The following is a 16,621-nucleotide window of genomic DNA, read 5'->3' on the forward strand; positions in this document are numbered from 1 at the left end:
CTCCTTGCCAACAGAGGTTTGGCCAGAATCATCCCTGATCTCAGACTTTTAAAAGAACATGCGTTGTTCACATAGAGCTTTTGAACCTGAGATACTTTGCCAACTAGCTTTTATTGATGTGTTTGGCCTTTTTGTTGTTTTAACTGTTGTAAACCAGGGCCAGGGCCTTTTCAACACTGGCTCCAGCCTGGTGGAACGCTCCGTCTCATGAGACCAGGGCCTTGCAGGATCTGATTTCTTTCTGCAGGGCCTGTAAGACAGAATTGTTCTGCCTGGCCTTTGGCTTGGAACCATTCTGATCCCCTCCCCTCTTTCTCTTTTCTTCTGTGATGGAACCCCTATTTGGGGACTTCCCTAGCTTTTCTGGCCCACGTAGGACCAGTCTGGATAGTTGGCCTTGGCAAAGATTTGACGTTTTCTCCCCCCAAACAGTTTTTGATCTGGGCTTCCACTGAAATGAGGCTGCATTTTAAGTAGTATTTTAATCTTGTTTTTAAGTTGTATTTTAATCAATTATTTTTATACCTGGTGTTAGCCGCCCTGAGCCTGCTCTTGGCCGGGGAGGGCGGGGTATAAATAAAATTAAATAATAAATAATAATAATATTGTGTTTATGGAAGACAATCTTACTCGGCTACGAGCGATCGCCAAAGAAAGAAAATATGTACAGGGGTTGTATAGTGGCTTGCAATGTTTTATTTGCGGTCTATAACTATCTAAATAAAATAAATAAAAGATAGTGTTTATTGCTTGCCTAGAAAAGCCTTTTTATTCATGTTGTGGATGACTGCTGTCTTACTCATTTCCAATACATTGTTTCATGTTTTCCAACCTTTGATAGGAGCGTCTGCTCATGAGGAAAGACTGCTAAGATGTATATGGTTTTGTAGTATCTGTTGAACAGCCCCCACCCAAGCAGGTGGGGTGAGTCACAAAAATCTGAAGAGCTAGTAGCTACAAGGAATCAAAAACCATTAAGAGAGCATCCTCTGCAAGCAAGCTGTATGTGTGCATTAACAGGAGGTTGTTGTTTGCAATACCAAAGCAAAACCAAACCATGGTTTAGTGAAATATGAACAAGCAAGAATTAGTTGCAGCGAGTCTGGGCTTGCACCCGCCCCTTCCTCTGTGTTCAACGGATTTTGCTTTTGCTAACCACAGTTTGTTGTGTTGTCTGCAGCAATGTATTGCAAATAACATAACTACGGTTAGTTTCAAACAAGCTGATTACAAACCGTGGCTTGCTTAACCATGGTTACTGTTAACTACAATTCCTGGCCCAGATGGTAGCGCAAAACGATGGTTAACTAAAAGCTTCTGAACTCTTCTTGACTGTGCGAGAGGGGGAGATGGGAGGGGAGTGTGTGGCCCTGAAGGCTACCGTGGCTCACCCATCATCTGGCGCCAGGAATGATGGCTGGCAACCTGAGGCCACATGTGGCCTAAATTCTAATTTCATGTGGCCTCAGCCTAATTTCATGCAGCTCGCAGGTGGCATGATATGTGCTGACAGAAAGAGAGAGGAAAGAGACAGTACACACCAGCCCAGCATGCAGCTCCAATAGATCACTCACCCCTTGAAGAACCGGGGGTGGGGAGCCCAAAAGTGACATGTTCCCGCTTTCCTATCTGTGGGATACCCCCCCCCCCCGCTTCCACAGCTAATAAGGTCTCTGGAAGTGAAAGGAGAATTTGGATTTCACCGTGGCCCTGATTCAAATTGCTCCCCCGGATTGCTCCCCCTGAAATTTATTGCAGATTAAATGCTGAATATGCATTCATACACTTTCTGTGCAACATCTAGTTTGGCCTTCCACAAATTGGACCAGCCAGGCCACCATGTTGGCTCAACTCTGTTTCCCTTTTGTACCAACCATCCCTCTGCATCTTCCTCACTCCACTAAGTCCCAAAGCTCAATAACTTTCGCCAACTTGGGCCGGATTTTTACTTTTGAAATATGGCAACCCTACTTCAACCCTACCATACCCTTGTTGAGTTTGATCCTAAAGTGGTACCTCGGGTTACAGACGCTTCAGGTTACAGACTCTGCCAACCCAGAAATAGTACCTCGGGTTAAGAACTTTGCTTCAGGATGAGAACAGAAATCACACCGCAGCAGCGTGGTGGCAGCGGGAGGCCCCATTAGCTAAAGTGATACCTCAGGTTAAGAACAGTTTCAGGTTAAGAATGGACCTCCAGAACGAATTAAGTTCTTAACCTGAGGTACCACTGTATTTAGGCACAAGATTTTGGCTAATGAATTTCATGCAGAGTCAATGTAAATCTATCCTCATTTACCTGACCCTTTTGCTCTATACTGGAAAGTCATAGATTGCTAGCTAGGGCAGGTGACCTCTTGCAAGTGATCACATGGGCATGGCGGATGTTCGTGCCTGTTAGAGACCAGCCTCAGTTTTGACAATTTCATTAGGAGGGACTCTTCGCTATTGCATTGCCCCGTGCGAGGATCATTAGCAGTCAGACTTGTTCCTTAATCCCGTTAAGCTCTTTTCAAAATAAAATCTGCGAAAGGAGTATGCCTTGCCACCTCAAACAGGGTGCAAGAATCACACACAGGGATGTGAGTGCCATGTTAAAAGAATAACTGTGTGTCACCGAACCCACCAAATATTTAATTAGGGCACAGGGATTTTTATTAACAATTATATAAAGTGGCAGAAAAGAGGGAAAATACAAAAATACCTTTTGGGTTAAATTAAATGCTTGGAGGAGGAAAGAAACACAGGAAGCTACATTTTACAAGTCAGACTCTTGGTATTGTCTTAGTACTGTCTTACGCAGAGGGATAGAAAACCTCTGATCTTTCAGATGTTGTTGGACTCCAAGTCCCATCAGTCCCAGACAGCATGGACAGGGCCTTTGCATCCCATTTTGCTGCTAGAGGCTAAACAGGAAGCGCTACCCCACTTTGCAGTGCAGGCTGCCCACTGCCTCTGCCTCCGATCCGCCTGTAATGATCTCTGGCAGACAAGCAAGCCCCATTAAGGAGTAATTGACTCTTTGGTAGTTTTATGTATGTTTATTTACAAAAAGATACACCCAGAGCCCTGCTTCTCGCTTGCTCACATTTACGTTTGTTGGTCAGTCTGAAATTTCGCCCCTCCCACAACAGGAAGGACGCCAGGCTCCCGCCTTCCCTCTCTTGCCCTTACGTTGCTTTCTGATTTTATCCAATCATCTGAATTGGGGACTGAGAGGCTGACCTCCCTTCTCCTCATCACTCAACCCAGACTCAGACCTCTGCTTCTCTGCTGATTGCCTAGCAACACTCTGGCTGCCTTCCGACTCTTCCTCTCCTTGAGAGCTAATAGAGTCTTCTCCAAAAAGGGGGGGTCGAACTGCCCTCTCTGGATTCTGACAGGCAGTTTTCATCTGCAGAGTCGATCCCTAGTTCAGTCTCTGAGTCTAACTCATCCCCTGCACTCGGGGGGGGGGGGAGTCGCTGACACCACCTGCCCATGCGATTCACCTATATGTCATAGCACCTAGCACTTTGCGTTTGGGAGGAAAAGCAACATACCTGTATTTCAGGGAGCTCTTTGTTGTCTGTCAAAGTGGCAGGACGAGAGGCCCTGCTGCATAATGCATGAAGCAAAGCCGAGGGCTAGTAACTGCAGCCTAATTCATCTGGGCCGGCCCTATCATTAGGCAAAGTGAGGCAACTTTCTCAAGCAGCAGGTGCTGGGGGGACAGCCGCCACCATCCCAGCTGTTTCTTCGGAGCCCACACACTCCAGCCATTCCTCTCTGCTGGAGTGCAGCACTGTGTACCAGGCAGGCTTCTCTGCACCCCCTTAGCTAGCCTGCTGCCCTGAGGTGATGAATGATACTGCCCCATGGAGCTATCTGTAGTATGCATTTAAAGCAGGATCATGCCACTATGAACAGTCATGGCTCCCCCCACCCACCCAAAGAATCCTGGGAACTGTAGTTTGTTAAAGGTGATGAGAGTTGTTAGGGGAACCTACAGTTCCCAGAGTGGTTTAACAACAAATCCCCCTTCCCAAAGAACTCTGGGAATTGCAGATTCTTCGGGGGGGGGGGAGCCATGTGCATATTTGTAACCAGTTGTCAGGCGGCAGAGGAACCAACCCCCCTGGCAGGTTGCCAGGAAAGGATAAGACAAGGAAAAGTCCTTACCATCTGCTTTTTATTCAATCTTTACAGTGAAAGGCTTGGGAACGCAGGCTGTTGGAATAATGGAGTAAATCTCCACACACCCCTTCTCTCCCACTTCCTCATTCGTCAACAGCACACACACACCCTGTATGGTTGCTGCTTAGGGCCTTCTGTCTCCAAGTTCTTTGCTCTCCTACTTTCAAGGCTCGCTAGCTTCTGGGAGATGGTGGGTCTGAAATGCTTTCTAGTGATAGCATGTCAGCCAGCTGCTTCAGCTCTGCCTCCTTCTCTTCTCCCATTATTTCCCAGCTTTCCCCCTCATCTGCCTCTGAGCTGTGATCTCCATCCAATCCCTGTTGTAATTCTAAACCGTCTTCTTTTTCTATGGAAATGTCAGGCTGGGGAGGTGGTCTCCACCATTCCTCCTCTGCCCAGTCTCTTACAGCAGTGCAGCTCACTTGAACATTGCAGCGCACATCAGCAGTGGATCAGAGGCATGATTCCTCCTCCTCCTTTAGCTCAATATTAGCAACAACAACAACAACAATTTGTTATTTATACCTCGCCCATCTGGCTGGGTTTCCCCAGCCACTCTGGGCGGCTTCCAACAAAGTATTAAAATACAGTAGTCTGTTAAACATTAAAAGCTTCCCTAAAGAGGGCTGCCTTCATATGTCTTCTAAAAGTCTGGTAGTTGTTCTTCTCTTTGACATCTGGTGGGAAGGCATTTCACAGGGCAGGTGCCACTACCGAGAAGGCCCTCTGCCTGGTTCCCTGCAACTTGGCTTCTCACAGTGAGGGAACCACCAGAAGGCCCTCGGCGCTGGACCTCAGTGTCTGGGCAGAATGGTGGGGGTAGAGACGCTTCTTCAGGTATACTGGACTGAGGCCGTTTAGGGCTTTAAAAGGTCAGCACCAACACAATGCAAGTTTATAGCTCTGACCGTGCTAATACAGTGGTGCCTCGCAAGACGAAAAGAATCCGTTCTGTGATTCTCTTTGTCTAGCGGTTTTTTCGTCTTGCAAAGCAAGCCCATTGAAGGATTAGCGGATTAGCGCTATTAGCGCTATTAGCAGCTTTTAGTGGCTTTTAGCGGCTTATCTGCTGATCGGATCAGCTGATAAGCGGCTTAGCGGCTTAGAAAAAGGGGGGGAAGGGGGAAAAAACCAGCAGGAACTCGCAAGACATTGTCATCTTGCAAAGCAAGCCCATAGGAAATTCGTTTTGCGAAGCACCTCCAAAACGGAAAACTCTTTCGTCTAGCGAGTTTTCCGTCTTGCGAGGCATTCGTCTTGCAGGGCACCACTGTATGCAGAGCAGGGGCTGGGTTCTAAGTTATATTGAGTAGAACTCGGCTCATGGAATGGTCTCCCTAGTGAAATCAGGGATGGTTCTCACCAGTTCCGTCTTCAGCCTCATTTCCCCCCTGAAAATCTGCAGCAGACCTATTATGCATTCAAAGGAGGAAGGAGGGGAGGATCCTGGCAATTGAAATACACTCCCATCTCATTCCTACTGTGGAGGGAGATGACAGCTTACAGCCTTGGAGAATTCAAACAGAGCGAGCGTGTATCATATAATTTTGAGGCACATAATTAGTTTATTAGTTTATGCCCAGATTATTTTTGTAACTTAGGTGGCCAGACAGAGCTTGGGACAACGGTGATTTTGCTGGTTTGGGCTACTTTAAGCAGGTGACATTTTAGGAACTCTGAAATCACGGCTGGGTGTGAGGCAGATGTTGCTTTTAACCTTCCTGTGTTTTGAAATGAGCACTTTACTTGCTCTGACTGTTGCGGTTAAAAGCACACACCCCAGTGATATGTTTTTGACAGTGACTCCAATTTAATGCGACAGAGAGAGGCCATATCGGACATTATTGTTTCTAACGAAGACTTGGATGGTGCCAGTGGCGTAGCGTGGGGGGTGCAGGGGGGGCCGGCCGCACCGGGCGCAACATCTGGGGGGTAGGGTTAGGGTGCGCAAATCCACGGGTTAGGGGGCGCGAATTACTTGCCTTGCCCCGGGTGCTGACAACCCGCGCTACGCCACTGGATGGTGTTTTACTAGAACAGATTGCCAAACATTCAAAAAGGAGAGATATAGTAGTCCTGGGAGACTTCAACTTCCCCGATATCTGTTGGACCTCAAACTCTATGAAGAATGTAAGGTCCAACAAATTCATCCATTGCCTCGCTGACAATTTCATTTAACAGAAGGTGGAAGAACCAACAAGGGGATCATCTATTTTCGACCTGGTCCTCACCAATACGGAGGAACTGATTGGTGAAGTAGAAGTGCTTTGAGACTTGGGAAGAAGTGATCATGTTCTCCGGGGTTTCATGATACAAGGGAAAGCTGAATGTAGTTGGACACACACTCTGGACTTTAAGAAGGCCAATTTCCAATGGAAACAAGAGGAGTTACCGACCCTTGAAGAGTGGAGAATGAAACTTATGGACTATGCAGAACTGGACAAATTGACTGAGGAGATTAGATATCAATGGGATCACAAGTTCATCGAGGACTAGGGAAAGTTTACAGATTATCTGAAAAGCATATGTGACGAACAGACAACGGTAGTGGGATTTAAAGAGGCTCTGTGAAAGTTAAAGATGTATTGTAAAAAAGAAATAGAACTGAAAGGATAACATTAAATGGCAATATTAAATTTAGAGAATGCACAAAAATAGAAAATATGGATGATTGGTGGAGAAGCTGGTGGAAGTCCAAAAAGCTGAAATTTGTGAATATTGTTTGAGATGGAGAATTTGTAAAAGGAAAAATTTAATAAAAGTTATTATATAAATAATAAATATTATATAAATATTATATAAATAAAAGAAGGCCAATTTCCAAAAGCTTAAGTAGCTAGTGGGTGAGATTCCATGTTCAGAAACATTCAAAGAGAAGAGATTCCTAACTGCAGCCTGTTGTGATGTCTTAACCAGGGCAAACTGTGGTTAGTCTTAACTGTGGTGAGCAGTAACCGTAGTGGATGAGAATATCCTACTTTTACTAATCATAACAGTTTTAGGTTTATGGTTCAGATGCCCTGCTAAATGGTGGGTTAACCTAAAATGGAAGTGGAAGCTTCGGATTACTTCTTAATTATGGTGAAGCCAGGGTGTGAGCCTGAGGCTTACGCCAGCTCGTCTTTGTAACAGTAAACCATGGTTATGCTTGCCATGTGAACAGGGACAAAGCAGCCAATGGGGTGTATAAGGAGATTTGGATCAGGGCCATGGTGCAAGGGAGAGGGAGGCACTGCCCAGATCCAATGAACCACTGAAGCAGTAGTTGGCTGTAAAAGAGGAACTCTGCTGTTCATTGGAAGGGCTAAATGCAAAACAATGAAGCATTCTGACCACTCATCTTCTAGCTCTTGAGGCATTACCTGGTGTTTTAGGGGAGGGACCATAATTGAGTGGCAGAGCACACACCTTGTATGGAGAACCTCCCCAGTTCACTCCATCCCACATCCAGAAAAATCTGGTATCAGGCAAGATGCATCCACTGTTTTGTGGGGCCGCAATGGTGCAAAAACGTGGTTACAAAGCACGGATCCACATGGATTCTCAGGATTTTTGCATTGGGCTACCCCAACTCACCGTCAAATCACATATCATGTCTGTGGCCACAGCATGAACCACAACAATCATACATCCACTGTTTCGTTCAGAATATTTTTTTCTTGTTTTCCTCCTCTAAAAACTAGGTGCGTCTTATGGTCATGTGTGTCTTATGGAGCAAAAAATACAGGGTGTGTGTGTACACACACACACAATTTTTCTTGCTTATTAGATTGTCGGTTGTCTTGAAAACTGGTACAGGAAGCTGTAGAGCTGTCTTGTAAATAAACAAATATGACCCTTCAGATTATTAAGGCTGCAAACGAAAAAGCACTGGCCTGGCAATGAGCCCCACTGAGCAGAGCATCTCTGGCTCTTTCAGGTTAGGAATATATCCCAGGTTCAATCCCTGGTTTGTCCAGGAAGGGTTGGGAAAAGCCTCCCTGCCTGAAACTTTGGAGAGCTGCTGCCAGTCAGTGTAGACAGAACCAAGGTAGATGGGCCAGTGCTCTGACTAGCAGTAGCGGCCTGCTGGGACAGAGTGAGGACGGCACTTGCTGACCTCCCTGCTGCCTCTGCATTGAGAAGCCAGCTAAGAAATGCCATCACATCCTGCTCCACCCTGCAAACCACTCCTGGTTAGGGATCAGGCAGTTTAGCATGTTTCTAGGTCAGTGCCAGAAACTAGTCATTTCCAACAAAATCACCCGTTTCCTAATTATAGGATTGAGGATAATGCTGGCTGGTGAGCCTCACAGGAAGCCGCTTTTTCTTTGAAATTATGGACGGGGAAGGAACACCTCTCCTCCCTTGTGGACCTTTCCTCCTTGTGCCCTGTCGTCCCAATGAAAGCCAGCCACTCCCTCTGCCTAATGATAGGGCCGGCACTGCTTGTAGGCTGCTTCCAGATGGCCTGCTTATTGAGCAAATCCATCCAGGGAGATTAGTCGGCGTCGACTATTTAAGGAACTTCCCTTCTGACTGGTGGAGAAGTTAGATGACGCATCTCGCGTTTCCCATTGCATCTTCCCACCCAGTTCTTTATTTGCAAAAAGTCTGGTCCTTTGGATAAGTGCGTTTGTTGCGCGAGGCTATAATGTTGCAATCGGAATTGCCATGTGCTTTAATCCCATCCCGAAACATCAGGGGAGAGTGCTCTTATGATCAGATCCTGCTTGCCAACTTCCCATAGGCATCTGTTTGGCCAGTGGGAACAAGATACTGGAGTTCGATGGACCATTAGCCTGATCCTGCAGGACTCTTCTTATGTTATTTATACATGTGTATGAACTGTGTTTATGGAAACTTTTGTAGAAACTATCAGTCAAACTAAAAATGTGATTTGCAGGATAGTCTTTTGGGACGTGGGTGGTGCTGTAGTCTAAACCACAGAGTCTAGGGCTTGCTGATCAGAAGGTCGGTGGTTCGAATCCCATCAACAGGGTGAGCTCCTGATTTTCGGTCCCAGCTCCTGCCAACCTAGTAGTTTGAAAGCACGTCAAAGTGCAAGTAGATAAATAGGTACCGCTCCAGCGGGAAGGTAAACGGCGTTTCCGTGCGCTGCTCTGGCTCACCAGAAGTGGCTTAGTCATGCTGGCTACATGACCCGGAAGCTGTCTGCGGACAAACGCCAGCTCCCTTGGCCTATAGAGCAAGATGAGCACGCAACCCCAGAGTCGTCTGCGACTGGACCTAACGGTCAGGGGTACCTTTACCTTTACCTTTAATATCTATCTATCTATCTATCTATCTATCTATCTATCATCTATCATCTATCTATCTATCTATCTATCTATCTATCTATCTCTCTATCTGTAATCATAATATGCACAAACTCTTTAAATGTTCCTGTTCAGTCAGGCCTTTGACATCCAATGTCTTTTTAAATGTTAAAATGTCTGTTTTAAATGGTTACAAATCCATTTGTGTACTATTGTTTTTCAAGACTCAGCCAATATAAGTTTTGCCAGGTTTCCTTATACATTTGAGTAACCTGTCTTGAGGATTTGGGGATGGAATTTGAAGCATGAACACACACCAACATTCCACGATGCATTTTCAACCTCAGGGTTTTGTCTAAATACCGATCAGATTTGGTTTCGCTCTGTGGCCTTTCTTGATGAATACAGGTTTTGGTGTGCTTCCTCAAGGGCAATTAGTAATAAGGTAGCCATGCCAAGATCAAACAATGGCAGACATATCATAGCCAGGAGAGAGGGAATGAATATCATACCAAAGAGCTTAAAGAGATGACTAGTTCAGAAGAGTAGGAGATATCGCACTGTATTTTTTTATTTTTATTTAATATTCCTTCCAGTGCCCAACTATAGCTGCTGCATACCAGCTTGGCTTGTGACCACAACAGAGCTATAAAGCAACAGAGGAGGAGAGACAGAAATCTGGAAGTTCCTTTGGTTCTGATCTGAGTTTCGTGGCTAGGTGGCGCCATCTGCCTTATGTATTTCAGCACATTGTTTGGTCTTCCTCTCTCTCTCTCTCTCTCTCTCTCTCTCTCTCTCTCTCTCTGTGTGTGTGTGTGTGTGTGTCTTGTGCCTGACTTTGCAGATCTTCCGTTTGCTTTATTCAATGGTATATTGATTCCTCTTCTCTAAGGGTATCCTGTATATATCTGTTTCATCCTACTTGTGCGAACTTTTTACCATCAGATATTGTTTACCATACCATTGATAAATGTTTCCTGCAAAAAAACATTTTCTTGCATTTCATATTGTTAAGGGCTCTGTGCTTCCAACAAATAATGAGGACTCCGGAGGTCGTACAACAGAATTTATTTTCCTTTGGATGAAAGAGCACTGAAATATTATGATGCTTTTGTAATATCTGTTTATTTACAAATATACAAATAATAGCACAGCAGAAGCAAATAAGCACTAGTATAGCGTGCAGCAAATCCACTAGCTTGCATCAGAATCCTGGAAAGACTCCCTGCATCCAAGGTGATTCACCTTCAGCCAACTTGCAGCTCCAAAATTCTCTTTCTCTTTCTCTCTGGTTCTTTCTAAATCCAAATTGCATGCTACATTCAGATTGTGTTCTTCGCACACCTGCTGGAAGGAGTCACCATCCCACAATCTGTTGAGTATTACATTCCAATGGCTGGAGAGAGATTCCCAGCTATCAGGTGAAAATCTCTTGTCATCAGTCCCCACTAAAGAAACATCAAGCAATCATTCTGGACTCCTAGCAAGCTATCAGGGAGAGATGTGAAACCACACTGGCAAGTCTGTCTTATTGTACTGTAGTTTTAGTAAACCGGGTCCCTACAGGACGCTTGCTATTCTCTTGGTTGCATATTTATTAAAGGTTTGTTCCCTTGCCTGGGCAAGGGCCAGTGGTATACAGTAGTAAGGCAATAGTAAGGGTTAGAGAAGGTGTGGTCCCTTCAGATGTTTCTGAGCTACAATTTCCATCATCCATGGACATTGGCCATGCTTGCTGGGGCTGATGGGAGTTGTAGTTCCACAACATCCAGAAGGACAAAGGTTCTCCACACCACGTCAAGTTATATGAATGGATATTAGCTAAGAATAGAACCTTAAGAGGCAGTCTGTACACCAGACTCTGGAGAAAGAACCACAGCAGATGTCCAGCAAGGGTTAAAATGTCCTGGCCTGGTTGTCAGGAAATGCATGGTCCTTATTCCAAAATATTAATAATCTGAGCCCTGCGAAGTGTAGGAAGCAGAATGTCCTGAGTATATGTTAATTCAAGCAGCAGCAACTGAGCAGGTCGGTTACTTGGCACATTCCCATCTGATTATACCACCTCCATTGCGTGGCTTCTCAAAATTTCCCGCACGGCATAGCATGTGGAACATAGCTTCCTCCTGACCCACATGTGTTCTGTTGTTGAGATCTTCTCATTTTCAGACAGTAGCAGACCTTAGAAAAATGAAAAAGGAGTTAGTACATTAAGTTATGTTCACCTAGCGACAGCCAAATCTGTCAGTTTCAGTTTCTCGTTTTCCCACCTCTTTCATTCATTTCTCCATATGTCCATGTCAGTTTGTGATTTTTTTTTAAAAAAACCTCATGAAAATTCACCTGCATTTTTTGCATACAATTTTGCCTCCTATGCACATTTTTGCAAAGCAATTTCCCTTAATATAATGCATTTTTGTATGCTATTTTCACGAATGTGTGCATTCTAATGCTCATTTTACCCTAGTATGTGCATTTTTATATTCATTACATTACTGAAGAACCACATTGCAGCATTCATAGAAGTGCGGATTTTGAAGGAGGGTTGGGTTTCAGTTCATGACTTATTTCAGGAAGTGTGGATCAGAAAGATTCACCTTCAAATGCAAACTAAATCTAATGTCATCCCAATCCCTCTGCTCACCTCCCTTTTGTCTTACTATAATTTTTTGGAAAATGGCTCCCCCTGGAGACAGGGAGGAGGAATACACAATTGTGTTGATTTTTTTCCTGCTCTCTATGCCTGCTTAGGGGATAGCAACAGGGCCTGTTACAGCTGAATTCCACCCACTATTCTGCTGTTCTGTACTTTCGGAATGATTTCTAGATTGAAACTTGGTTGGGACAGCACTCAACTGGAATTCAGGGAAGGGTTTCTCCAAGGGAAAACTGAACGGCTTTCCCTTCTGTTTCTTTTTGACACCACTGTTTACAATCCTTTCCCCAGCTGAGAAACATGAAACTTTCAGCTTCCCCTTTCAGTGAACTGTTGGCCAACAAAAGGACCTTGTCATTAAGAATAAGTGCCCAACTTATTCTTGGTGCTTCCTTCCTCCTTCCTCCCAGCTCCTTTTCCTTTTAGGTCATATATTTTAGATTTGCGAGCCTGAGGGCAGGGGCTCGTTACTGGATCATTGTGAGCCACTCAGAGGGACATTTGGGGTTGAAGAACAGGGATTTTAAAAAATCCTTCAAAGAAATGAATTCAAGAAATGCTCCTTGCAAGGGGCAGAAACATGGGAATTGTGGGAATGTCCATGCATGTTTTCCATTGTGATGCATCTCACATACGTCCCTCAAGCTGACTCACACATACACCTAGGATCAGATAAGTGAGCACAGGACCTCTGAAGGGAAAGTTCCCCTAGTCCCCAGGAGCAGATTTGTCTCCTCCTCCTTCTCATCCCCTAATCCACTCCCCCCCCAATGGTGATCAGTGCAGTGACAACCTTAAAAACCCCCCATTCACATACTTACTGTTAAACCTGTTCCAACGATCGCCATGCCTGCACCAATACATCCCAGAACAATCAGGGAAAGGGCCCAGGGTGCAAGCGATACATGATCTGAAGCGGTTGTAGGTTCTGTAGGACAAAGGAAAGCTAGAAGGAGAACAAATCGAAGCCAACACCCTTATTATTCTCCAGCCTACTGATTTGCAGCATAACCCATTTCTCAGCGTCCGATCACCGGGCAAGGGAAGGGTTGCTACTAAGGCTAAGCAAACTTTAGATTCTAAACGACTATTCAATGACCGCATCCCTAAAATCTGCTCTAGAGGGTTTGAGGGACCCTTTGAGAAAGCCTGAGAGGTGGTATAGAGCTATGGGGGTGGGGGGTGAAGGTGGATTTAGCAATCATTGCCTCTCTCCCAGCACTGCTGATGAAAGATTCCACTGCTGTTATGTACTGAGTTGAATAGGATCCAAAATGCAGCAGTCTGATTGGTCGTAGAACAATAGGATTCAGAATGCAGCAGTCTGATTGGTCCTAGAACAATGCAGCAGTATGATTGGTCTGCAGGAGCCACCCAATCCAGCTCCAGATGGAAGTGAATCCACAACCTGATTGGCCTACAGGAGAATCCCGGAATTAGCCAATCACGTGCAGCCCATTGTGTAAATAATGTATATAAAGCAGATACTTTGGGGGAAGATTCATTCCTCCTCACCACTATGAGCTGAATAAGGAGCATGAAATCCACTCTCGACTCTGAGTATATTTCAACTGCCAAAGATCTCAAAGTAGCAGGCATCGTTTTCTGCCCTTCATCGTATCCCAACCCTGAGTGGCAGGCTGGCCAGCCCAAGGTGAAGCCCAGTGGGCCTTCATGGCCAAGTGGGGATTTGAAGCTGAATCTCTGCAGCCACCATCCCACTCTCTAATCACTCTCCAAGGCTGGCTCTCTCTGAGTTACATTGGAATCATTCTTACCATGGGTGGTGCTGGTGGTGGTGCTGGTGGTGGTCGGAGTTGTGGTGGTGGTTTCTGTTGGCAGAAAACAAGGGACGGGGACATGCATGAATGCTGCAGAATGTCATTTCAGCTTGCAAGCGGAGAATGAAAAAGGACTTTACTTGGTGAAATGTTGTCAAAGTGACTAGCTTGCTATTCAGAGTATGCTGACCCTACTCTGGGTTGTAGTCCAATTTCAGGGACAACCTCTTACCTCAAGGACTACCACTCCCCATATAAACCAACCCGGACTCTTGGTTCATCATCTGAGGCCCTTCATCTGGCTCCTCCACGAGAGGTCTGGAGGGTGGCAACATGAGATGGGCCTTATCTGCAGTGGCTCCCCATTTGTGCAATGCTCTCCCCGGCGCCTTCATTATATATCTTTAGGCGCCAGACAAAATGCTCCTCTTCAACTTCAGCTGATTGACATCCAATGTCCTTTTAAATGTGTTGGGGGCAGTGCCGGATTTCCATATAAGCTAAACAAGCTATAGCTTAGGGCCCCACTCTTTTGGGGACCCCCCCAAAAAAAATTAAAGGGGAAAAAACTCGGATGTACATTTCCAAAATATAAGATAAAAAACAAATAAAATAAAACCTACATACAGCAACATTGTTTTGTGTTTTGTAGGCTCCTATGATGCTAGTAATGGGCCTCGCCTGCTAGCCTGCTCTCTAAAATATCACTGGTTTGCTCATTTCTATATATAGGGTGCCTGCATTCTGCATGGACTGGTTGCATGGCAACATGGGCAAATGGCTTTAGATGCCTGTTAGGTCCATAAATGACCATATAGCATAGATTCAACACCAAAAACAGCGACAATTCGTTGTTGACAAAGGACAGCTGGGCATATAAAGGGCCCCATTATCTTCAGTAGCTTAGGGCCTCATCAAACCTAAATCCAGCCCTGGTGTGTTTGTTTTGCTCTTGCTTTTATTGTATCTTTTGTGTTTTTACTTTATATTTTTAACACCCCTGAGATCTTCAGATGAAGGGGGGTGTACAATTTGTGTGCGCACGTATATATATAGTCTTTTAGGAGGCCACAGTTCGAATTCCTCTTCAAGCAGGCTGGTTAATATCCCACAGCCTTCTAATTGTATCTGTGGTGGGGAGGGGGCTTATTGTTTTGCTGTCTCGGTTTAATTATTTACTTGTGGTTTACGTTGCATTTATTCTGTGAACTGCCTTGCGGTCTCTCGATGAAGGGCGGTGTAATAAATAAAAAAATAAAATAAAAGTAACTTTCTAATCACTCTACCAGGATGGCTGTCTATGAGTTACATTGGAATCAATCTTACCAGTAGTGGTAGTTGTCGGAGTTGTGGTGGTGGTGGTCGGAGTCGTGGTGGTGGTGGTTGGAGTCGTGGTGGTGGTGGTCGGAGTCGTGGTGGTGGTGGTGGCTTTTGTTGGCAGAAAGCAAAAGCAGGGACAGACATGAATGCTGTGGAATGTCATTTCATCTCACAAGAGAACAACATAAAACGACTTTACGTGGTGAAACGTTACCAGTGTGACCAGCTCTCTACAGCTGACCCATCTCCAGGTTGTATTACAGTGGTACCTCGGGTTAAGTAATTAATTCATTCTGGAGGTCCGTACTTAACCGGAAACTGTTCTTAACCTGAAGCACCACTTTAGCTAATGGGGCCTCCTGCTGCTGCCACACCGCCAGAGCACGATTTCTGTTCTCATCCTGAAACAAAGTTCTTAACCTGAAGCACTATTTCTGGGTTAGCGGAGTCTGTAACCTGAAGCGTACGTAACCTGAAGCGTATGTAACCCGAGGTACCACGATATAAGAGAAAAGGCACAGCTTTTGCTTAAATGTGGGGTGGTAGAGTGGGGAGGCAAAAGGTGGGGCTGTGGCAGAAAATATCTCCCGCTGTATTTCATAGCAGTGGCAAAGAAAGAAAGAAAAAACACAGAGGAAAGCAGTGACAGAGAAAAATGGAACCTATGAGCCATTGGTGGCTGCCATCCCCACTCCCCACCCCTCACAATCCACCCTCAAAACAACACTACATCATTACACAGCATAAAGTTTCTGAGGCAAAAAATGGCCACCGGAGGGCAGTGCTACAGAGGGTGGTAAATACTGCAATGCCTTTACTCCAGAACAAAACAAACAAACAAACAAAGCTGGCATCTCATGGCCCAGCTGTTTCGTATGTTTTCAGAAAGAGGTAGAATCTTACCCGTCGTTGTGGTTGTTGGCGCCGTCGTCGTCGTAGGGGGTGGGGTTGTTCCCCCTCCCCCTCCTGAGAGGAGACCACCAAGGCCTCCATTTCCTGAGAGGAGGCCACCAAGGCCTCCGTCCCCTCCTCCTCCTAAGTTGAGGGAGCCACCAGCGGATCCGTCCCCTAAGTTGAGAGAGCCACCCGGGGCTCCGTTTTCCCCTCCTATGCTGAGGGAGTCACCTCCTCCTCCTAACAGCTGGGCAGCTGTTGAGAAAAGAGAACAAAAAATGTTGGTGAACCAGGTCAAGCACCCTCTCACCTAGTTCGAGTCACAAACACACATAAATCCCAATTCTTTATAGAGAAATGATTGGGCCTTCATTCAGAACTGTACCAGAGACATCTCTGCTTTGCCACAGGTCGGCCTCTCTACCTCACAGACAAGAACACATGTTCTGTCTCATGTTCTGCTTCTCAGGAAGTCTCATGTCGCAGAAGTTACCTTCTCCTCAAGCCTTGGTATGCCATAAAAACCTAGAGTGGCA

At 45.5% G+C, this 16,621-nt stretch overlaps 1 protein-coding gene across 1 annotated transcript in view; it reads right to left on the reverse strand.

Annotated features, from left to right (window-relative positions):
• Window positions 1-10,600: 10,600 nt before the first annotated feature.
• The window catches only part of LOC309527519 (uncharacterized protein), a gene marked incomplete at its 5' end in the record, with an annotated part of 28,027 nt that continues 22,006 nt past the window's right edge, over window positions 10,601-16,621 (reverse strand). The window contains 5 exons of the mRNA XM_082214345.1: window positions 10,601-11,615; window positions 12,912-13,036; window positions 13,869-13,922; window positions 15,198-15,299; window positions 16,095-16,340. Of these exons, the coding sequence (XP_082070471.1) occupies window positions 11,517-11,615; window positions 12,912-13,036; window positions 13,869-13,922; window positions 15,198-15,299; window positions 16,095-16,340 (626 nt within the window). The 3' untranslated portion in view covers window positions 10,601-11,516. The remainder of the gene's footprint in view (window positions 11,616-12,911; window positions 13,037-13,868; window positions 13,923-15,197; window positions 15,300-16,094; window positions 16,341-16,621) is intronic.

Source organism: Podarcis vaucheri, assembly GCF_965113315.1.
Source record: "Podarcis vaucheri genome assembly, chromosome: 2".
Lineage (NCBI taxonomy): Eukaryota > Metazoa > Chordata > Lepidosauria > Squamata > Lacertidae > Podarcis > Podarcis vaucheri.